Source organism: Chenopodium quinoa, unplaced genomic scaffold (genome assembly GCF_001683475.1).
Source record: "Chenopodium quinoa cultivar QQ74 unplaced genomic scaffold, ASM168347v1, whole genome shotgun sequence".
Taxonomy (NCBI): Eukaryota; Viridiplantae; Streptophyta; class Magnoliopsida; order Caryophyllales; family Amaranthaceae; genus Chenopodium; species Chenopodium quinoa.
The window spans coordinates 1,757,741-1,781,719 of record NW_018742815.1 but is presented as its reverse complement, the minus strand read 5'-3'; the positions used below and the strand labels follow the sequence as shown (position 1 = coordinate 1,781,719).

Sequence of the window (23,979 nt, the reverse complement as noted above, 5' to 3'; positions counted from 1 at the left end):
AAGGAGCATTATAGAAGAAAAGATGAAAAAAGGGGTTTAGAAGACCCTGCACGGTTGTGCCAGACCTTGCGCGTCCGTGCAGGTGGTTCCAGAAAGCTTCAGCAAGCTGCCAAGGCCTGCACGGCCGTGCTTAATCTGGCACGTCCGTGCATAAGAGGGTGCACGACCGTGCCAGACTTTGCACGTCCGTGCAGAAGTGCTCCAGAAACTCAGAACATTCTGCCAAGGCCTGCATGGACGTGCCAAATTAAGCACGTCCGTGCAGATGTAGCTGCACGTCCGTGCCAATATCTGCACGTCCGTGCGGAACTGCTCGATTCTTAGCAGTACGTTCTGCCTCAATTCTGCCCCCTCTGCACGTCCGTGCCAAACTTGGCACGGCCGTGCTTAGCCTTGCACGTCCGTGCCAAATCTGGCACGTCCGTGCAGACCTGCAGTCGAACTCCTTCCTTGTTTTCTCCGTCCTTTTTATTTGGGGGTCATATAAATACCCCTTTAGAGCTCATTTGTACGGAGGGGAGGCAGTTTTTCAGAGCTTTTCTCTTAGTTTGTAGTCTTAGAACATTAAATTCTCAAATCATTAGTTAGTTCTCAATTATTAGCTTGGAATTATTCAAATTCAATCATTGTAGAAGACAAAATCCACCATTGTTGCTCACCTTGAAGCTTCATAGTAACCATTTCTTACTCATCTTTTCTACTTCTCTTTACTTTGTTGTTAATTATTTGCTAGTTCTTGCATGTTTTGGATTGTTAATTAGCTTAATCCTTAGTTTGAATTTGTTCATGAATTGCTTGAAATCTTTAATTGCTTTAACCCCCATGGATTGTGAGTAGTCTAAATTCTAGGGTTTGGGCAAAACCCTCAATGTAGTCACTAATTACTTGTTGCATGTGCTAATTTGGTTGTTGTGAGATGTTAATTAGTTGAGCTTAAGTGGTTTAATTGCTTAGTTCTTGTATATGGCCATTGCTAGAACTATTTATCCAAGCTTTCTCAACGAAGGATCGAGAGATGAACTTGAGTTAGCTCCCTTATGCTTGATTGACCCGAAATGCCATGAGAATAGGGATTACCGGTCAAGGGAATGTTTATGTCATCGTGATTATGCTTTAACACTTGTTTTATGCTATGTAACCACGAGAGTAGGTCGTATTCATGATTCAAGTAATCCCTCTAGCTTGAGAGAGTAGTTGGGTGCTTTAGATGACTTCCCCTAATTTATCCCATTAATTTACCTTGATTGTTGCATGCTAATTGTGATTTGTGATGAAGTTGAGTGGTATAACCCAAGCCCTAGATTCCTCTTAATATTGTTAACCTCCTCTTAGCTTAGTTGAATTGTGTTAGAAGAAGTTACTAAAAACCAACCCAATTTAGAATTCGTTTAGCTTATTTAAACGGTAGTACTCGGTGGTTGATTCAACGCCTCTCTTGGGTTCGACCCTTTCTTACCCTTACTATTGTTAGTGAGACCAAGATAGGAATTATTATCTTTGGTAGGCTCGACGACGGCCTATCAAGTTTTGGCGCCGTTGCCGGGGAGGCAAAGTCACATTGAATGTATTATTGTTGAATGAGACTAGATGTGTGTATATGTATAGTAGTTTTCTTACCTTAATTTTTGTTTATGTGTGTTTAAATTGCGATAGTCATTGCTAACGTTTTTCTTAGCTTTGTTTGACTTTGCATGACACGAAAGAGTAAGCAATCACCGCTTATTCCCGTTGATCCAGAGCTAAATAGGACTTTGAGAAACGTGAGGAGACTCTTGCAAGGCACACCCGAGTTTTCCATTGTATATTCGGATTCCGATCCGGAAGAGGTTTTTGGAACTAACGAAGAAGATAACATGGGAGAGAATCCTCCTCAACCATTGTTAAGAGACTATGACCACCCCAACGCATTCCAACTTCGGAGTGGCATACGTCTTCCCACCACAAATGCAAACAACTTTGAACTTTCACCTCAACTCATCCGTATGATTCAAAGCGATCAATTCGGAGGTAGTCCTCATGAGTGTCCTTTTGCTCATTTGGACAACTTTCTTGAGTTGTGTACAACTATCAAGCAAAACAACATTTCGGAAGAGTTCATCCGTATGCACATGTTTCAATTCTCCCTCCGTGATAAAGCAAAACATTGGTTGAGAACGGTTGAAGAGGGATCATTGAGTACATGGGACGAAGTCACTAGAGCCTTTCTTGGAAAGTATTGTCCTCCGGAAAAGACCGCCGAACTAAGAAGAAAGATCACAAACTTCAACCAAGAGGTTGATGAAACTTTGAGTGAAGCATGGGAGCGGTTCAAAGATTATACTAGAGCATGCCCTCACCACGGTTTCACCTCATGGATCATAGTGCAAAGCTTTTATGATGGTCTTACTCCTACCTCAAGGGCCAACCTTGATTCGGGAGCCGGAGGTAGCCTTAAAAAGCTATCGGTTGACGAGGCCTACAAAATGATTGAGGAAGTGGCTAAGCATTATGCTTATGGAGGTGATAAAAGGCAAGGTCAACCCAAGAAGGGCGGTAAGCATGATCTTGAAGCAATAGATCTTATTGCTTCCAAGGTTGATATGTTAGCTCGAAAGCTAGATCAAGTGAACAATGTCCCCGGTAGCTTCTCCCCACAAGTCATGTCTTGTGAGACTTGTGGAGGAAATGACCACTTGGCATCCTATTGCAACACTACAACGGAGCATGTGGCTTCACTTGGTAGGAATGATCCTTACTCCCAAACTTTTAACCAAGGTTGGAAACAACATCCAAATTTTGGGTGGAAACAACCCAATCAAGCTCCCCCTCCTCAAAACAATTACAACCAAGCTCCTCCTTACAATCAACCCCCTACACAACAACAAGCTCCCTATCGCCACCCCAATCAAAGAGACAATGTCCAACAAAGACCCCAATACAATCAAGCCCCTCCTCCTCCAAAATCCAACATTGAATCCGTTTTGGAAACCTTCATGACCCAACAAATCAAGATCAATGGGGAAGTTAGTAGCTCAATTCAACAACTCCAAGCACACAACAAGATGATTGAAAGTCAATTATCTCAAATTGCACAACAAGTTGGGTGCACCTCTAACCCCGGTGGTCAATTTCCAAGCACAACGGTAATGAATCCAAAAGAGCAAGCGAAATCAATCACCTTGATTATGGAAGGGGGGTATGAAACTCCAATTATGAGAGAAAATGTTGCCAAAAAGGGAGATGAGGGAGATAGTTGGGTAGATGAAAGTGAGTTTGAAAATGAAGTGAGTGAGGAGGCGAGAGGAAGGTCAAAAATGAGTGATGAGGGTGCCTCAAAGAGAGATGAGGGAGAAGTGAAGAGTCAAGCTCCATTTAGAGCATATGAGCCTCATATTCCATTCCCTCATAGAATGATAGAGAAGATGCTAAATGAGAAACTTTCTAAGTTCCTTGATGAAATGGAAGGACTTCAATCAAACATTCCACTTCTCCATGCTTTGTCTCAAATGCCTACATATGCAAAGTTTTTGAAAAATATTCTTTCTAACAAGAGTAGGCTTGAGGAGAGTGATTCTATCTCTCTTCCAACGGAGATAAGTGCTATTCCTCAAAATGAGCTTCCCGAGAAGTTTGGTGACCCCGGTAGTTTTGCTATACCGGTTAAGGTTGGAGATCTTGAATCAACAAATGCTTTGTGTGATCTTGGGGCTAGTGTTAGCCTTATGCCTCACTCTATGGCAAAAAGATTAAATCTTGGGGAGATTAGCCCCACCAAAATGTCAATCCAACTAGCCGACCGCTCGGTTAAAGTCCCATTGGGAGTCTTGAAGGACATCCCAATTCAAGTGGGGAAGGTTCTTGTGCCTTGTGATTTTGTAATCATGGAGATGGATGAGGATTTCAAAATTCCTCTCATATTGGGTAGGCCCTTTTTGAAAACCGCGGGTGTTAATATTGACATGAAAAAAGGGCGGCTTACCTTACATGTTGGGCATGAAAGAATCTCTTTCTCATTTCCGGAAACGTTAAATGACCCCATGGTTAAACAAGTTCATCGGGTTGATGTTTTGGTTAATATTTTGAAAGAAGACATGGAGGAGTCACAAGATGAATCGACTCATGCTCCGGAGGTGAAAAAGCAAGAGAGGGCCAAGAAGAAAAAGAAAAACAAGATCAAGTTGATAGACAAGATGTTTGGTTGCATTTCTAGTGATGATAGCAATGTGATTATTTTGCCTAAGGAAAATGGCAAGTGTGTGGGAACAATGAGATGGGTCAAAAAGGTGTGCCTTGATCCTCCCTAATTTTGGATAGCGCAATTTCGTCAAGCTAGTGACGTTAAAGAAGCGCTTCCGGGAGGCAACCCGAATATTTTTGTAGTGGATTAACTTAAAAAAAAAAGGAAAAGAAAAAAAAAAGAAAAAAACAAAAGAAGAAAAAAAAAATCAGCACAAAGTGCATGTCTTCCAACAACAACCAACAGGAACAAAGGTACCAAGGAGGTTCAAGCGTCGAAGAAGACCCGATCCTTGAGTTAGTCTTCTTTCTCCTTTTTTTTTATGAGCTTTTATTGCTTAACATTGAGGACAATGTTTATGATAACTTGGGGGGAGTCATTTGCATGCCTTCTTGACATGTTGGTTTGTTTGGTTGCGTTTGTTTTGGTTGTTTCATTTCCCTAATATCCAAGACCCTTAATCCAATTTAGCTTCCTTGAAATCCAAACCTCTTGTCATGTGAATATTAGTGTTCCCTCTCTAGTTAGTAATGTGAATATTTTCGCTTTCTCTTCAAAAAAAAAATGATGAAAAAATTGAAAAATGAAAAAAAAAAAAAAAAAAATTCCCAAGGTTGAAACTCAAATGACGACGCTAATATGTTTTGCTTGCTTGACTCTTGAGTGATGAGTAAAAGTTCTTTTAGAAGGGTGTATGCAAGAGATGGGGTCATTTAGAGGTCTATTAATCCTGGTTGCATTAGTGTATATGAAATGAAAGTCGATGAATGCTCAATTGCACATCTAGCATAGGATATTGTTAAATTTGCCCAAAGTAGGATATGTTTGAGTCAAATTGCGGTCCCTTGTGCCCTTAATGTGCCTCACTTCCTCCCCGAAATGAAACTCTATTAGGGAATTGGTTATACTTGTATTATGTGTAATAAGTGGCATAATAAGCCACACGTTTCGAATAAAGAAAGAGCCGCTCACAGTTAAAAGAGGCGAGGGCAATAATGTAAAAAAAAATGAGAAAAAAAAAATAAAAAAAATAAATAGAAAAGAAGGGAGAACAAAAAAAAAAACTCCCCCAAAAATTCTCAAAATTTTGATTTTCTTTTCTTTAGAGGTCAACTTGTGGATGCCTCCCACACATTGTCGAATTTGTTGCTTATTGTTTCTTGTGAAATTCCCGAGTTAGAGTGTAATTAAGGGGCCTTGGGTGTGCATTTTGGGAGGTGGACTAGCATTTTGAGATTTTATAACCGAAAGAGGGCTCATTACAACTTTGGAATATCTAGGTGTGCTCTAATGAACTAGTAAAAGGCCAAAGGAAGTATCCTAGTGCAACCTTCTTTAGTTTTCCTCTCTACCCCCAACTCATGTGTACATTTGTATGATCGGTAATTCTTGAAAGTCGTTCACTTGTCTTGCTTGTGTCTCATATCGCGATGAGTTGACTTGGGCGAAAAATTGAACTTGTGCGATTTTTGGCGATGTGCTGTGGACTGCGTGAGTTGTGGGGCAAACTCATTGGAAACCCTCACGAGATAAAAACTCGTCCTCTAAGGCGACTTAGAGGTTTAAATTGCTTCTCACTTGTGCTAAAAGTGATGATGGTTGTCACCATGCGGATTTGTTTATGTATGCTTCCCCCTTGTTGCCTCTCCTTGGATTGATGATTAGCAATTTGTTTTCCTCCTTTGGTTTGACATTTTTGTTTTGCTCGAGGACGAGCAAAAGCTTAGCTTGGGGGGATTTGATAACTTGCTATTTGATACGATTTTAGGGTGTTTTGAACCTAGTTTACTTGATATAAATTGCGTTTTGGTTCATTTTTACTCTATTATTATGCAATTCTTGTGTATCCTATGCTTCACGGGTTGTTGGTGTTTTTGTTGAGATTCTAGGTTCAAAAGAACGACCAAATGGAGCCCATGGATACAAAGTCGAGGTTAGAAGCAAGAAGATGGATGAAAGAAGCCAAGGAAAGGAGCATTATAGAAGAAAAGATGAAAAAAGGGGTTTAGAAGACCCTGCACGGCTGTGCCAGACCTTGCACGTCCGTGCAGGAGGTTCCAGAAAGCTTCAGCAAGCTGCCAAGGCCTGCACGGCCGTGCTTAATCTGGCACGTCCGTGCAGAAGAGGGTGCACGACCGTGCCAGACTTTGCACGTCCGTGCAGAAGTGCTCCAGAAACTCAGAACATTCTGCCAAGGCCTGCATGGACGTGCCAAATTAAGCACGTCCGTGCAGATGTAGCTGCACGTCCGTGCCAATATCTGCACGTCCGTGCGGAACTGCTCGATTCTTAGCAGTACGTTCTGCCTCAATTCTGCCCCCTCTGCACGTCCGTGCCAAACTTGGCACGGCCGTGCTTAGCCTTGCACGTCCGTGCCAAATCTGGCACGTCCGTGCAGACCTGCAGTCGAACTCCTTCCTTGTTTTCTCCGTCCTTTTTATTTGGGGGTCATATAAATACCCCTTTAGAGCTCATTTGTACGGAGGGGAGGCAGTTTTTCAGAGCTTTTCTCTTAGTTTGTAGTCTTAGAACATTAAATTCTCAAATCATTAGTTAGTTCTCAATTATTAGCTTGGAATTATTCAAATTCAATCATTGTAGAAGACAAAATCCACCATTGTTGCTCACCTTGAAGCTTCATAGTAACCATTTCTTACTCATCTTTTCTACTTCTCTTTACTTTGTTGTAAATTATTTGCTAGTTCTTGCATGTTTTGGATTGTTAATTAGCTTAATCCTTAGTTTGAATTTGTTCATGAATTGCTTGAAATCTTTAATTGCTTTAACCCCCATGGATTGTGAGTAGTCTAAATTCTAGGGTTTGGGCAAAACCCTCAATGTAGTCACTAATTACTTGTTGCATGTGCTAATTTGGTTGTTGTGAGATGTTAATTAGTTGAGCTTAAGTGGTTTAATTGCTTAGTTCTTGTATATGGCCATTGCTAGAACTATTTATCCAAGCTTTCTCAACGAAGGATCGAGAGATGAACTTGAGTTAGCTCCCTTATGCTTGATTGACCCGAAATGCCATGAGAATAGGGATTACCGGTCAAGGGAATGTTTATGTCATCGTGATTATGCTTTAACACTTGTTTTATGCTATGTAACCACGAGAGTAGGTCGTATTCATGATTCAAGTAATCCCTCTAGCTTGAGAGAGTAGTTGGGTGCTTTAGATGACTTCCCCTAATTTATCCCATTAATTTACCTTGATTGTTGCATGCTAATTGTGATTTGTGATGAAGTTGAGTGGTATAACCCAAGCCCTAGATTCCTCTTAATATTGTTAACCTCCTCTTAGCTTAGTTGAATTGTGTTAGAAGAATTTACTAAAAACCAACCCAATTTAGAATTCGTTTAGCTTATTTAAACGGTAGTACTCGGTGGTTGATTCAACGCCTCTCTTGGGTTCGACCCTTTCTTACCCTTACTATTGTTAGTGAGACCAAGATAGGAATTATTATCTTTGGTAGGCTCGACGACGGCCTATCACTAGGTCACACAAAGCATTATCAATTTGCATCTTGTATATTGCACATGGGATAGAAAAGTTACCGGGATCTTTTAACTTTGGTGGCATCTTATTCATGATAATAGCACTACAATTCTCGGTGAGATTCACCGTTTCCACCACATCACACTTTCTCCTTCCACTCAAAATATCTTTTAAAAACCTAGCATAGTTAGGCATTTGCTTGATAGCATCGGTAAAAGGGATTGAAAGGTGAATTTGCTTCAGTGTTTCAAGGAATTTTCCGAATTGCACATCTAATTTGTGTCTCACAAATTTATGGGGATATGGAAGTCTTTGCAATTGTTTGGTTTCTTTTTCACTCTCTTTTTCTCTTCTCTCTTTCTCAAATTCTTTTTCTTTCTCACATTCTTTCTCCTTTTCATTCTCATGGTTTTGCTCTCTCTCTTGTTCAAAATCGCTTTTAAAGGGAGGCTCACTCATGTTCACTTTCTCATTGTTTTCCTTAGGGACTCTCTCTTCCAACACTTTCCCACTCCTAGTTGATATAGCATTCACCGGTTTCTTGGGGTCAAGTCCTTGGGGTGGAAGTTTAGAAGTGCTAGCTCCCTCTTTTAAAGCATTGGCCAATTGAGAAATTTGTGTTTCAAGCATTTTGTTATGGGTCATTACTTCACTAAATTTCTTTTCACTTGAGGCCATGAAAGAATTGAACATTTTAGTTTGATTTTCCATCATTTCCTCCAAGCTAGACCTACTATGTGGTGCTTGTGCATAGTGGTTGTCTTGGGAAGCCCTATTACCTCTAGCATTCGAATTGGACGTATTTTGATTAGAAGAAACTCTATTATTATTGTTGTTCCAATTGTTCCGATTATTAGAGTTTCCCCCTTGGTGAAATTGCCCTTGATTCCCATAGTTTCCTTGATTATTATGATTATGGTTACCATAACTGATAGGCCGTCGTCGAGCCTACCAAAGATAATAATTCCTATCTTGGTCTCACTGACAATAGTAAGGGTAAGAAAGGGTCGAACCCAAGAGAGGCGTTGAATCAACCACCGAGTACTACCGTTTAAATAAGCTAAACGAATTCTAAATTGGGTTGGTTTTTTAGTAACTTCTTCTAACACAATTCAACTAAGCTAAGAGGAGGTTAACAATATTAAGAGGAATCTAGGGCTTGGGTTATACCACTCAACTTCATCACAAATCACAATTAGCATGCAACAATCAAGGTAAATTAATGGGATAAATTAGGGGAAGTCATCTAAAGCACCCAACTACTCTCTCAAGCTAGAGGGATTACTTGAATCATGAATACGACCTACTCTCGTGGTTACATAGAATAAAACAAGTGTTAAAGCATAATCACGATGACATAAACATTCCCTTGACCGGTAATCCCTATTCTCATGGCATTTCGGGTCAATCAAGCATAAGGGAGCTAACTCAAGTTCATCTCTCGATCCTTCGTTGAGAAAGCTTGGATAAATAGTTCTAGCAATGGCCATATACAAGAACTAAGCAATTAAACCACTTAAGCTCAACTAATTAACATCCCACAACAACCAAATTAGCACATGCAACAAGTAATTAGTGACTACATTGAGGGTTTTGCCCAAACCCTAGAATTTAGACTACTCACAATCCATGGGGATTAAAGCAATTAAAGATTTCAAGCAATTCATGAACAAATTCAAACTAAGGATTAAGCTAATTAACAATCCAAAACATGCAAGAACTAGCAAATAATTAACAACAAAGTAAAGAGAAGTAGAAAAGATGAGTAAGAAATGGTTACTATGAAGCTTCAAGGTGAGCAACAATGGTGGATTTTGTCTTCTACAATGATTGAATTTGAATAATTCCAAGCTAATAATTGAGAACTAACTAATGATTTGAGAATTTAATGTTCTAAGACTACAAACTAAGAGAAAAGCTCTGAAAAACTGCCTCCCCGTACAAATGAGCTCTAAAGGGGTATTTATATGACCCCCAAATAAAAAGGACGGAGAAAACAAGGAAGGAGTTCGACTGCAGGTCTGCACGGACGTGCCAGATTTGGCACGGACGTGCAAGGCTAAGCACGGCCGTGCTAAGTTTGGCACGGACGTGCAGGAGGGCCAAAATGGAGGCAGAAGCTTCTGCCAAGGTCTGCACGGACGTGCAGCTTTTGGCACGGACGTGCAGACTTGCACGGACGTGCTATCATCTTGCACGTCCGTGCAGGATGCCCTGCCTAGACTGCTTAACTTTGGGAAGCTGTAACTTCTACGTTTCTTGTCGGAAATGGACTTGTGACCAGTCGTTGGAAAGCTCTTGAGACGAACTTTAATCTCCAATTTGAATCGCTTCAAAAAGTTGATAAGATCAAAAGTTATGGTTGGTTGAAGTTGACGCTTACGCAAACGACCTTTCAAGGTTCTCCAAAAGCTTTTCATTTCCCTTTAAGGCATTCCTCCTTCTTCCTCCATGGCTCTATCAACCAAGCTTGCCCTTATCCTTTCTCACTCATGCTTGATCATTTCCATAGTGCTAAAAATAGCTACATTACATCAAAAACACAAACAACCGGTGAAGCATGCATGGTACAAAATTTGCATAAAAATAGGATAAAAAAATGAACTTTGATGTCGATTAATAACGAAAACAAGGTTCAAAAGTACCCTAAAATCATGCCAAATAACAAGGTATCAAATCCCCCCAAGCTAAGCTTTTGCTCGTCCTCGAGCAAAACAAACATGTCGAATCAAAGGAGGAAAACGACTTGCTAACATCAATCCAAGGAAAGGCAACAAGGAGGAAGCATAAATACACAAATCCGCATGGTGACAGCCATCATCACTTTTAGCACAAGTGAGAAGCAATTTAAACCTCTAAGTCGCCTTAGAGGACGAGTTTTTATCTCGTGAGGGTTTCCATTGAGCTTAACCCACAACTCACACAAACCACAACAAAACTATCAAACTACACAAGTTTTGATGTTATTATCACCCAAGTCAACTCATCGAGATATAAATCGCAAGCAAGACAAATGAGCGACTTTCAAGAATTACCAATCATACAAATGTGCACATGAGTTGGGGGTAAAGAGGAGGACTAAGCAAGATTGCACTAGGATACTTCTTTAGACCTTTTACTAGTTCATTAGAGCACACCTAGATATTCCAAAGTTTCAACAAGCCCTTTTTCGGTTATAAAATCTCAAAATGCTAGTCCACCTCCCAAAATGCACACCCAAGGCCCCTTAATTACACTCTAACTCGGGAATTTCACAAGAAACAATAAGCAACAAATTCGACAATGTGTGGGAGGCATCCACAAGTTGACCTCTAAAGAAAAGAAAATCAAAATTTTGAGAATTTTTGGGGGAGTTTTTTTTTTTTTTGTTCTCCCTTCTTTTCTATTTATTTTTTTTATTTTTTTTTCTCATTTTTTTTACATTATTGCCCTCGCCTCTTTTAACTGTGAGCGGCTCTTTCTTTATTCGAAACGTGTGGCTTATTATGCCACTTATTACACATAATACAAGTATAACCAATTCCCTAATAGAGTTTCATTTCGGGGAGGAAGGGAGGCACATTAAGGGCACAAGGGACCGCAATTCAATTCAAACATATCCTACTTGAGCGAATTAGACAATATCCTATACTGGGTGTGCAATTGAGCATTCATTGGCTTTCATTTCATATACACTAATGCAATCAAGATTAATAGACCTCTAAATGACCCCATCTCTTGCATACACCCTTCTAAGAAAACTAGTACTCATCGCTCAAGAGTCAAGCAAGAAAAACATATAAGCATTGTCATTTGAGTCTCAACCTTGGGAATTTTTTTTTTTTTTTTTCATTTTTCAATTTTTTCATCATTTTTTTTTTGAAGAGAAAGCGAAAATATTCACATTACTAACTAGAGAGGGAACACTAATATTCACATGACAAGAGATTTGGATTTCAAGGAAGCTAAATTGGATTAAGGGTCTTGGATATTAGGGAAATGAAACAACCAAAACAAACGCAACCAAACAAACCAACATGGCAAGAAGGCATGCAAATGACTCCCCCCAAGTTATCATAAACATTGTCCTCAATGTTAAGCAATAAAAGCTCATAAAAAAAAAAGAGAAAGAAGACTAACTCAAGGATCGGGTCTTCTTCGACGCTTGAACCTCCTTGGTACCTTTGTTCCTGTTGGTTGTTGTTGGAAGACATGCACTTTGTGCTGTTTTTTTTTTCTTCTTTTGTTTTTTTTTTTTTTTTTTTTTTTTTTTTTTGTTTTTTTTTTTTTAAGTTAATCCACTACAAAAATATTCGGGTTGCCTCCCGGAAGCGCTTCTTTAACGTCACTAGCTTGACGAAATTGCGCTATCCAAAATTAGGGAGGGTCAAGGCACACCTTTTTGACCCATCTCATTGTTCCCACACACTTGCCATTTTCCTTAGGCAAAATAATCACATTGCTATCATCACTAGAAATGCAACCAAACATCTTGTCTATCAACTTGATCTTGTTTTTCTTTTTCTTCTTGGCCCTCTCTTGCTTTTTCACCTCCGGAGCATGAGTCGATTCATCTTGTGACTCCTCCATGTCTTCTTTCAAAATTTTAACCAAAACATCAACCCGATGAACTTGTTTAACCATGGGGTCATTCAACGTTTCCGGAAATGAGAAAGAGATTCTTTCATGCCCAACATGTAAGGTAAGTCGCCCTTGTTTCATGTCAATATTAACACCCGCGGTTTTCAAAAAGGGCCTACCCAATATGATAGGAATTTTAAAATCCTCATCCATCTCCATGATTACAAAATCACAAGGCACAAGAACCTTCCCCACTTGAATTGGGATGTCCTTCAAGACTCCCAATGGGACTTTAACCGAGCGGTCGGCTAGTTGGATTGACATTTTGGTGGGGCTAATCTCCCCAAGATTTAATCTTTTTGCCATAGAGAGAGGCATAAGGCTAACACTAGCCCCAAGATCACACAAAGCATTTGTTGATTCAAGATCTCCAACCTTAACCGGTATAGCAAAACTACCGGGGTCACCAAACTTCTCGGGAAGCTCATTTTGAGGAATAGCACTTATCTCCGTTGGAAGAGAGATAGAATCACTCTCCTCAAGCCTACTCTTGTTAGAAAGAATATTTTTCAAAAACTTTGCGTATGTAGGCATTTGAGACAAAGCATGGAGAAGTGGAATGTTTGATTGAAGTCCTTCCATTTCATCAAGGAACTTAGAAAGTTTCTCATTTAGCATCTTCTCTATCATTCTATGAGGGAATGGAATATGAGGCTCATATGCTCTCAATGGAGCTTGACTCTTCACTTCTCCCTCATCTCTCTTTGAGGCACCCTCATCACTCATTTTTGACCTTCCTCTCGCCTCCTCACTCACTTCATTTTCAAACTCACTTTCATCTACCCAACTATCTCCCTCATCTCCCTTTTTGGCAAAATTTTCTCTCATAATTGGAGTTTCATACCCCCCTTCCATAATCAAGGTGATTGATTTCGCTTGCTCTTTTGGATTCATTACCGTTGTGCTTGGAAAGTGACCACTAGGATTGGAGGATGAACTTCCAACTTGTTGTGCAATTTGAGCCAATTGGCCCTCCATTATCTTATTATGTGCTTGGAGTTGTTGGATGTTTGCATTCATCTCCGCATTGTTCCTTATTTGTTGAGTCATGAAAGTTTCAAGAACGGACTCAAGGCTAGTCTTTTGAGGAGGTGGAGGAGGAGGAGCGGGTTGGTTATATTGTGATCTTTGGTGGTTTTGATCCCTTTGGTTGGGATGGCGGTATGGAGCTTGTTGGTTTTGTGATTGAGGTTGGTTGTAGTGGTTTTGAGGTTGGGTTTGATTTTGGTTGTAGTTATTTTGTGGGGGGCCTTGGTTGTATTGCTTCCATCCCGTGTTATGTTGGGGCTTCCAACTTTGATTGTGGGATTGGGAGTATTGTTCATTCCTTTGCCCAATTGCCGCCGCTTGCTCTTGATTCGTTGAGTTGCAATAAGAGGACAAGTGATCATTTCCTCCACAAGTCTCACAAGACATGACTTGCGAGGAAGAGCTTGAGGGTGTGAGGGTGGCTTGATCTAGCTTGTGAGCTAGCATATCAAACTTTGATGCAATAAGATCTATTGCACTAAGATCATGAATTCCGCCCTTCTTTGTTTGAGGTTGCCTTCTATCACCTCCATATGCATAATGCTTGGCCACTTCTTCAATCATCTTGTATGCATCGTCCACCGATAGCTTTTTGAGGCTACCACCGGCCCCGGAATCAAGGTTGGCCCTTGAAATAGGAGTAAGACCGTCATAGAAGCTTTGTACAATGATCCATGATGTAAAACCATGGTGGGGGCATTTCCTTGTGTAATCTTTGAAACGCTCCCAAGCTTCACTCAATGTTTCATCAATGTCTTGATTGAAATTGGTGATCTTTCTTCTTAGTTCGGCGGTCTTTTCCGGAGGACAATACTTTCCAAGAAAGGCTCTAGTGACTTCGTCCCATGTACTCAATGATCCCTCTTCAACCGTTCTCAACCAATGTTTTGCTTTATCACGGAGGGAGAATTGAAACATGTGCATACGGATGAACTCTTCCGAAATGTTGTTTTGCTTGATAGTTGTACACAACTCAAGAAAGTTGTCCAAATGAGCAAAAGGACACTCATGAGGACTACCTCCGAATTGATCGCTTTGAATCATACGGATGAGTTGAGGTGAAAGTTCAAAGTTGTTTGCATTTGTGGTGGGAAGACGTATGCCACTCCGAAGTTGGAATGCGTTGGGGTGGTCATAGTCTCTTAACAATGGTTGAGGAGGATTCTCTCCCATGTTATCTTCTTCGTTAGTTCCAAAAACCTCTTCCGGATCGGAATCCGAATATACAATGGAAAACTCGGGTGTGCCTTGCAAGAGTCTCCTCACGTTTCTCAAAGTCCTATTTAGCTCTGGATCAACGGGAATAAGTGGTGATTGCTTACTCTTTCGTGTCATGCAAAGTCAAACAAAGCTAAGAAAAACGTTAGCAATGACTATCGCAAGTTAAACACACATAAACAAAAATTAAGGTAAGAAAACTACTATACATATACACACATCTAGTCTCATTCAACAATAATACATTCAATGTGACTTTGCCTCCCCGGCAACGGCGCCAAAACTTGGTAGGCCGTCGTCGAGCCTACCAAAGATAATAATTCCTATCTTGGTCTCACTGACAATAGTAAGGGTAAGAAAGGGTCGAACCCAAGAGAGGCGTTGAATCAACCACCGAGTACTACCGTTTAAATAAGCTAAACGAATTCTAAATTGGGTTGGTTTTTTAGTAACTTCTTCTAACACAATTCAACTAAGCTAAGAGGAGGTTAACAATATTAAGAGGAATCTAGGGCTTGGGTTATACCACTCAACTTCATCACAAATCACAATTAGCATGCAACAATCAAGGTAAATTAATGGGATAAATTAGGGGAAGTCATCTAAAGCACCCAACTACTCTCTCAAGCTAGAGGGATTACTTGAATCATGAATACGACCTACTCTCGTGGTTACATAGAATAAAACAAGTGTTAAAGCATAATCACGATGACATAAACATTCCCTTGACCGGTAATCCCTATTCTCATGGCATTTCGGGTCAATCAAGCATAAGGGAGCTAACTCAAGTTCATCTCTCGATCCTTCGTTGAGAAAGCTTGGATAAATAGTTCTAGCAATGGCCATATACAAGAACTAAGCAATTAAACCACTTAAGCTCAACTAATTAACATCCCACAACAACCAAATTAGCACATGCAACAAGTAATTAGTGACTACATTGAGGGTTTTGCCCAAACCCTAGAATTTAGACTACTCACAATCCATGGGGATTAAAGCAATTAAAGATTTCAAGCAATTCATGAACAAATTCAAACTAAGGATTAAGCTAATTAACAATCCAAAACATGCAAGAACTAGCAAATAATTAACAACAAAGTAAAGAGAAGTAGAAAAGATGAGTAAGAAATGGTTACTATGAAGCTTCAAGGTGAGCAACAATGGTGGATTTTGTCTTCTACAATGATTGAATTTGAATAATTCCAAGCTAATAATTGAGAACTAACTAATGATTTGAGAATTTAATGTTCTAAGACTACAAACTAAGAGAAAAGCTCTGAAAAAACTGCCTCCCCGTACAAATGAGCTCTAAAGGGGTATTTATATGACCCCCAAATAAAAAGGACGGAGAAAACAAGGAAGGAGTTCGACTGCAGGTCTGCACGGACGTGCCAGATTTGGCACGGACGTGCAAGGCTAAGCACGGCCGTGCTAAGTTTGGCACGGACGTGCAGGAGGGCCAAAATGGAGGCAGAAGCTTCTGCCAAGGTCTGCACGGACGTGCAGCTTTTGGCACGGACGTGCAGACTTGCACGGACGTGCTATCATCTTGCACGTCCGTGCAGGATGCCCTGCCTAGACTGCTTAACTTTGGGAAGCTGTAACTTCTACGTTTCTTGTCGGAAATGGACTTGTGACCAGTCGTTGGAAAGCTCTTGAGACGAACTTTAATCTCCAATTTGAATCGCTTCAAAAAGTTGATAAGATCAAAAGTTATGGTTGGTTGAAGTTGACGCTTACGCAAACGACCTTTCAAGGTTCTCCAAAAGCTTTTCATTTCCCTTTAAGGCATTCCTCCTTCTTCCTCCATGGCTCTATCAACCAAGCTTGCCCTTATCCTTTCTCACTCATGCTTGATCATTTCCATAGTGCTAAAAATAGCTACATTACATCAAAAACACAAACAACCGGTGAAGCATGCATGGTACAAAATTTGCATAAAAATAGGATAAAAAAATGAACTTTGATGTCGATTAATAACGAAAACAAGGTTCAAAAGTACCCTAAAATCATGCCAAATAACAAGGTATCAATAACCACCTTGTTGGTTGTAGTTACCTTGGGGATTTTGGTCCCTTTGGTTCCTACTTCCCCATTGATTTTGATTATGGTAATCGTAATCATTTCCTCTTTGGGTATAGGAATTCCCCCCTTGTTCTCTTCTATTTGGTGGTAAGTATCTTTGATTGTCATTCCTATGTCTATTATCATAAGACAAGGCATTGACTTGTTCATTTTCATTTTCATTACCATCTTCGTATTGGGGTTGGGGTTGGAAATCATAATTACAAGAAGAGGTATCATGGTCATAAGACCCACAATTTTCACAAAACAAACATCCATGAGGCATATTATTAGAAGTAGAGGGAGAAGAGTTAGAATTCATACCTCTCCCCTTAGATTGGGAGGGATGCTCTTGTGTTGAACTAGAGGTCTTTAGTTTTGCCTTAATGGACGTCATCTCCTTTCCAAGGTTGGCGATTTGGGAGGTCAAATTGTTGATGGCATTAAGATGATCAACGAAGTAAACCGCATTTCCTCCCTTGTTTAGAGAATCTCTCTCTCCTTCTTGCCAATCCATGTGGTGCCTCACCACATCCTCAATTATCTCTATGACTTGCTCCTCCGTCTTGTTCATAATCGGGCCACCCGCTCCTGCATCCAAGCTAGTCTTTCCTTGTGGGCTCAAGCCCCCATAGAAAATTTGAAGCACTTGGTATGACGGAATGCCATGATGAGGGCACTCCCTTTGATATTCCTTGTATCGTTCCCATGCTTCATAAATGGTTTCACTAGCTTTTTGACGGAAACCTTGGATCAAAGCTCTTGCCTCGGCCGTCTTCTTTTGGGAATAGAATCTTCCTAAGAAAGCCGTGGTGACCTCGTCCCAAGTTCTCAAGGAGTTAGGCCTCACCTCCTTCTCAAGCCATTCAAGAGCTCTTCCTATCAAAGAAAAAGGAAACAACTTTAGTCTCACAAACTCTTGAGTTACCCCATTTACCTTGATCGTGTTACAATATTTTTCGAACTCGTTCAAGTGTGCAAGAGGGCTCTCATGTTTTGCTCCACTATATTGCCTCCTTTCAATCAAATTAATCATTGCGGGCCGAATCTCGAAGTCATTGGCTTGAGTAACGGGTGGAGCAATGCCGCTTGAAGCTCTATAAGCTCCCGGAGTTCCCAACTCCTTTAAAGGTCTTTGAGGTGGTGGTTCTGCGTCACCCATTTGATCTCGATCCTCCTCGAAATTGGTCTCTCTAGCTGGGGGAGTAGTAAACGGCCTAGAACCGGCTCTTTTTCTCCTTCTATAAGTTTGCTCAATCTCGGGATCGTAAGGTACCAAGATCCTGTTATGAGTTCTGCGCATACACTCTCAACAAACGCAATTAGTACCAAGGCTACAAGTGTAGCCAAAAAGAGACAATCTTTTTGAAATTTTTTTTTTATGGTGAACTAGACTCAAGTAATCAATTAGCTATCAACAACACCGTTCCCCGGCAACGGCGCCATTTTGATGGGCGTGCGAACGGTCGTACATTCCACACTCAATCAAACACATTTATTAACAAACACCTTACAAACCAAGCATAATGACAAGTAAGAGTTCGGTCCACAAGGAACAGGATATGATTGCCAAAGATCTTTACACTTAAGCTAGCTCGAAGTCAATTGGTGAATAGGGGTTCGTCAAGAAGACAAACAAACTATGGTTCTAAATCAATGAATTAAAGATACTAGGGAATGAGATCCGCTCAACCAAGGCAAATAGGCAAACGGGGAGTAAAATAGACAAGATATAGCAAGGACTATATGTAAAATCAACCTCATGCAATTAGAAAACAACTCACACTACTAAACTTAGATTCCTCATTAGTTTAGCAATAGATGATACATAATCAAATTACAATAAGTAATGACGTACTCAATTTACACTTCCATGTCAAATTAGGCATATCATACTATCAAGCTCCTTAGTCAAGGGTAGCTAAACCTATCATGAGGAACTAACAAGCAATCTCATATAATCAATTTAATTGCAATACAAACATCAATGCTTCTCCCACATTTGCATAGTTAACCCAAAAAGGTCGAGCTTCACCCAACCCCTAGCAAGAAAACTACTCACAACTCATGTTTATCAACATGCAATCAAGAATTAGGGTTCTAAATACTTCAATAATTGGGGGAAAGTGGTTAACAATTGAAATAACTATCATCCAATAACAAATTACCAAGAACTAAGAAGATTTAAATAACATGCAAATACCAAATGAAATCTGAAATTAAAAGGAAGAAGGTTGGAGAAATTACTAATTGAAGCTTCAAATTTTGAATACAAATTGCCCAACTTTGAGAATAATTCTTGAATTTCACTAATACAATGATTTGATTTGATGAAAACTAAGCTAAATTAATCCTAAGGAATGTTTCAAACTAAGGGAGGTTTCTGAAAACTAGGCTACTGTCCTCCTTCTCCCTCCTCTTTTAAACGATCTCAAAAGGACCTTAAATAGTCCGTACAAAATCGGCTGAGATCGGGAAAAGGTCCGACCGAACTATGGGTAAGTTCGGTCGGACTCAGGGTAGGTTCGGTCGAACCATGTGTAGGTTCGGTCGAACCTCCCTGATCCTTGTTTGGTCGAACTTTTGAGGTTCGACCTCTCCTGCAAAATTGCTGAAAACAGGTTTGACACTGCCTTCACTGCACCCTGGAGGTTCGGTCGAACTTTTGAAAAGTTTGACCACACCAAGGTTCGACCGGACCTTTCAGAGGTTCGGCCACACCTCCTCTTGCACTTCCTTTTCTTGCTTCCTCTCCTTCCCTTTTGCCCCTCTTTCCTTTGTCCATGGCTTCCATGCTTGGCCAAGGGGCCTCCCACCGTGCATAGGACTGTCACGGAACCTGCAGAAGATACCAAAGTTCACGAGAGCATGGGGATGATAAAATAATGCATAAAGATTATCAAAATAAGCATTACTTTTCATCAACACAAAAAGAAGCCATAAGAGGATAATGAGGTGGAAAAACCTAAGAAAAATAAGAGGAAAAAGACCTAAATACTACCCCTAAGAGTGACATAAATGTCACTCATCAAACTCCCCCACGCTAAGCCTTTGCTCGCCCTCGAGCAAAGCAAAGGAAAAAGAACAAGGGAGAAAGAATTAGTTATTCAAACATGCAAGGAACAAAAGAAAAACCGAAATTGCTTTTAGCAAAAGCAACAAGCCATTTAAACCCCAAGGTCGCCGATGAGGACGAGTTGTGATCTCGTGAGGGTTTCCAGAGAGCATACCCCACAACTCTTACAAAATTGCGTTCAAGACAAACCAAAAACAAGGGAAAAAGAAACAACAAATCCAACACAAATCATAGCCAAATCGAGCTTTTGGAGATAACAAACATGAATGAGTGTCAAACTTTCTGAGTAGTAGAAGTGAGCATGCAAGGGGATGCCGAAAGTTGATTGAAGGATAAGCTATGCTAAGCATAGAGAACTCAAACATGCACCACTCCCCCCGCATTCCATACAATCTTACCGCGTTCCCTCATCTAGATTCAAATCCGCCCTTGGAGATAGCATCAAGTGACTCCTCGAAGGAGCCGGAACAAAGATAAAACACTGCAAAATAGGGGAACCCGACATCTCACCAAGTCATGCCTTCTCCATATGCTTGAGTTCCAGCTCCCTCCACCGATAAGTGACTCAACCAACCTAGGTCAACAGGGCATTGAAAGGGTTATAACGATGGCTAGGGGGGTAAGGGTGTGGAGGAATTTGGAAATTGGTGCTTAGCCTAACCGTGAAGCAAAGGGTGATCAAGCCTCTTTTTCAAAATCAATCATCAACCAATTTTCAAACTACGTTGCCACAATCTTGAACTATAATGCCAAACACTTTTGAGCTTTCGCTTTCCTCTTACATCTTCATTCATCAACCCTTCGTTTGTCACATTCTCTTTTTTTTTTTTTTTTTTTTTTCTTTTTTTTTTCTTTTGTATTTTTGGGTTGCATTTGCCCTTAACATGTTGAATCTTCCCCTCCTTGATGATAGCACATTGCAAGCCCATGGCCCTTTTGTTTTACTTTCACCCTTAGAATCGTGAAGCTCAAGAGAAGGTGTGGCCGAACCTCTGAAAGGTCCGGTCGAACCTTGGTGTGGTCAAACTTTTCAAAAGTTCAACCGAACCTCCAGGGTGCAGTGAAGGCAGTGTCAAACCTGTTTTCAGCAATTTTGCAGGAGAGGTCGAACCTCAAAAGTTCGACCAAACAAGGATCAGGGAGGTTCGACCGAACCTACACATGGTTCGACCGAACCTACCCTGAGTCCGACCGAACTTACCCATAGTTCGGTCGGACCTTTTCCCGATCTCAGCCGATTTTGTACGGACTATTTAAGGTCCTTTTGAGATCGTTTAAAAGAGGAGGGAGAAGGAGGACAGTAGCCTAGTTTTCAGAAACCTCCCTTAGTTTGAAACATTCCTTAGGATTAATTTAGCTTAGTTTTCATCAAATCAAATCATTGTATTAGTGAAATTCAAGAATTATTCTCAAAGTTGGGCAATTTGTATTCAACATTTGAAGCTTCAATTAGTAATTTCTCCAACCTTCTTCCTTTTAATTTCAGATTTCATTTGGTATTTGCATGTTATTTAAATCTTCTTAGTTCTTGGTAATTTGTTATTGGATGATAGTTATTTCAATTGTTAACCACTTTCCCCCAATTATTGAAGTATTTAGAACCCTAATTCTTGATTGCATGTTGATAAACATGAGTTGTGAGTAGTTTTCTTGCTAGGGGTTGGGTGAAGCTCGACCTTTTTGGGTTAACTATGCAAATGTGGGAGAAGCATTGATGTTTGTATTGCAATTAAATTGATTATATGAAATTGCTTGTTAGTTCCTCATGATAGGTTTAGCTACCCTTGACTAAGGAGCTTGATAGTATGATATGCCTAATTTGACATGGAAGTGTAAATTGAGTACGTCATTACTTATTGTAATTTGATTATGTATCATCTATTGCTAAACTAATGAGGAATCTAAGTTTAGTAGTGTGAGTTGTTTTCTAATTGCATGAGGTTGATTTTACATATAGTCCTTGCTATATCTTGTCTATTTTACTCCCCGTTTGCCTATTTGCCTTGGTTGAGCGGATCTCATTCCCTAGTATCTTTAATTCATTGATTTAGAACCATAGTTTGTTTGTCTTCTTGACGAACCCCTATTCACCAATTGACTTCGAGCTAGCTTAAGTGTAAAGATCTTTGGCAATCATATCCTGTTCCTTGTGGACCGAACTCTTACTTGTCATTATGCTTGGTTTGTAAGGTGTTTGTTAATAAATGTGTTTGATTGAGTGTGGAATGTACGACCGTTCGCACGCCCATCACGGGGTGACTTCATGTCTATCACCGCCTGTATCTTTTCGGGGTTAGCCTCTATCCCCCTTTGATCAATCAGGAATCCGAGAAACTTCCCAGACTCAACACTAAAGATGCATTTCTTTGGATTTAACATGACCTTATGCCGCCTGAGGGTGGTGAATGTTTCTCGAAGATCAGCAAGGTGATCCGTCTGCAGCTTGGATTTGACTATCATGTCATCAATGTACGCCTCCACATTCCTCCCAATTTGATTAATGAAGACCGTATTAATCATCCGTTGGAAGGTGGCAGGCGCGTTTTTCAAGCCAAACAACATCACAGTATAACAGAACAAACCCTGATCAGTGACGAAGGCCGTCTTCTCTTGATCCTTTTTCCACAGGGATATCTGATGGAAGCCAGAGTAGGCATCCATAAAGCTCATCAAGGCGTGGTCGGCTGTAGAGTCGACTAGACTGTCGATCTTTGGGAGCGGGTAACTGTCCTTTGGACACGCCTTGGGTCTGTGTAATCAACACACATGCGCCAGGTCCCATTCGACTTCTTAACAAGGACCACATTGGCCACCCGGTCGGGAAAATTTCAAGGCCGAATGAACCTGACGTCTAGCAGCTTTTTGAATTCGGCAGCTGCCGCCTGACTTCTTTCCTCACCGTGGTTTCTTTTCTTTTGCCGGATGGGCTTCTTTCTGGGTCCACGACAAGTTTGTGGACAGCGAGATTCGGGCTGACGCTTGGCATCTCTTCCACTTCAAAGGAAAGATGTCTTTGAATTCCTTCAGCAGTAGGTGCAAGCTTGCTCCCAAGGTAGCATGAGCAACCGTCCCAACCTTTACAGTACGTTCTGGACGGCTGTCATCCAGAACGAGATCAATGTTTTCACCAGCCGGTTGGGGACGGAGCTCATCTGACCGTTCACCGGTCAGTGATTGCTATTTTTTCTCTTTCTTTACCTCCACCAGCAGAGGTGCATTTCTTTTCTTCCCGGCTGCTGGTGGGACAGGTGCTGGGTCGGCATCCTTGACATTGTCAAGGTCTATTAGTTCCTGGCCGCCTGGGGCAACAGTGTCTCTGACGGCTGAGAGATAGCACTCTCGGGCCGTCTTCTGATCCCCATTAAGGGAACCAACAGTGCCGTCATCCCTCTCATACTTTGTGAGCATGGGAGACGGGATGATTACTGCCTTGGCTACGTTGAGGGTTGGCCGGCCAAGGATAATGTTGTAGGTGGTCAACTCCTCAACGACCAATAATCTGACGACAATATGTCGTCCTTGGCCTTTCTCTCCCAGCCGGATGGGTAAGTCAATTCTTCCAGCTGGGTGACCATCCCACCCCCAAAACCAACCAAGGGGTGGGTGACCGGATGCATGCTACTGACGTTGTATTTCAGCTTTTGCAGGCACCGGAGGCTGATGATGTCTGAGGAGCTACCGGTGTCAATAAGGATCCGTCCAACCAGCTGGTTGGCCACCTTACACTCAATGACAACCGGGTCATCATGCGGACGCTGCCCCTGTTCTTCTCAGTGATCAAGACGTCTGGGAAGGAGGAGCTTGCAGACGCCTGCTCATCATCATCTTTGTCCATCTTTCGAAGATGGCTCTTGGTGCCCCGGATGGTAAGAACACCACATGAGAACCCGCCTGCTATTGTGTAGACCGGCTCCTTGTCAGTATCCGAGCTACTAGCAGGTTGGGGGGTAGTCTTGGAGGACTGACCCTTGTTTTTCTTTTTTGCCCCGGCTGGGGACTTAGAAATGTAGGACTTCAACAACCCTTTGTCAGCCAGACGGTCCAACGCCCGCTGAAGACTGAAGCAGTCGTTGGTATCATGGCCGACCTCCTCATGGAACTGACAGAATTTATTTTTGTTCCGTGACTGGACAGAACTCTTCATTGGATTCGGCTTTTCAATGGACAGCCGGTCCTTTACCTCCATGAGGATGGAGTTGCAATCTTTATTAAACTCGTACTTGGGGACGTATGGTTTAAACTCTTTCTTTTTCTTCTGGG

The 23,979-nt window shown here is 41.1% G+C and overlaps 2 protein-coding genes across 2 annotated transcripts; one reads left to right on the top strand and one right to left on the bottom strand.

The window, feature by feature from the left end:
• Positions 1 to 1,853: 1,853 nt before the first annotated feature.
• On the top strand, positions 1,854 to 4,283 carry LOC110725399. The gene is made up of 2 exons (XM_021904882.1): positions 1,854 to 3,607; positions 3,692 to 4,283. Exons 1-2 carry the CDS (start codon positions 1,854 to 1,856, stop codon positions 4,281 to 4,283), a joined length of 2,346 nt encoding a protein of 781 aa, XP_021760574.1.
• A 7,785-nt stretch (positions 4,284 to 12,068) lies between these two features.
• On the bottom strand, positions 12,069 to 14,696 carry LOC110725398. Its single transcript, XM_021904881.1, has 2 exons — positions 12,745 to 14,696; positions 12,069 to 12,660 (listed from the first exon to the last, which is right to left on the bottom strand). The coding sequence occupies exons 1-2, from the start codon at positions 14,694 to 14,696 to the stop codon at positions 12,069 to 12,071; spliced, it is 2,544 nt and encodes an 847-aa protein (XP_021760573.1).
• Between the last annotated feature and the right edge of the window lie 9,283 nt (positions 14,697 to 23,979).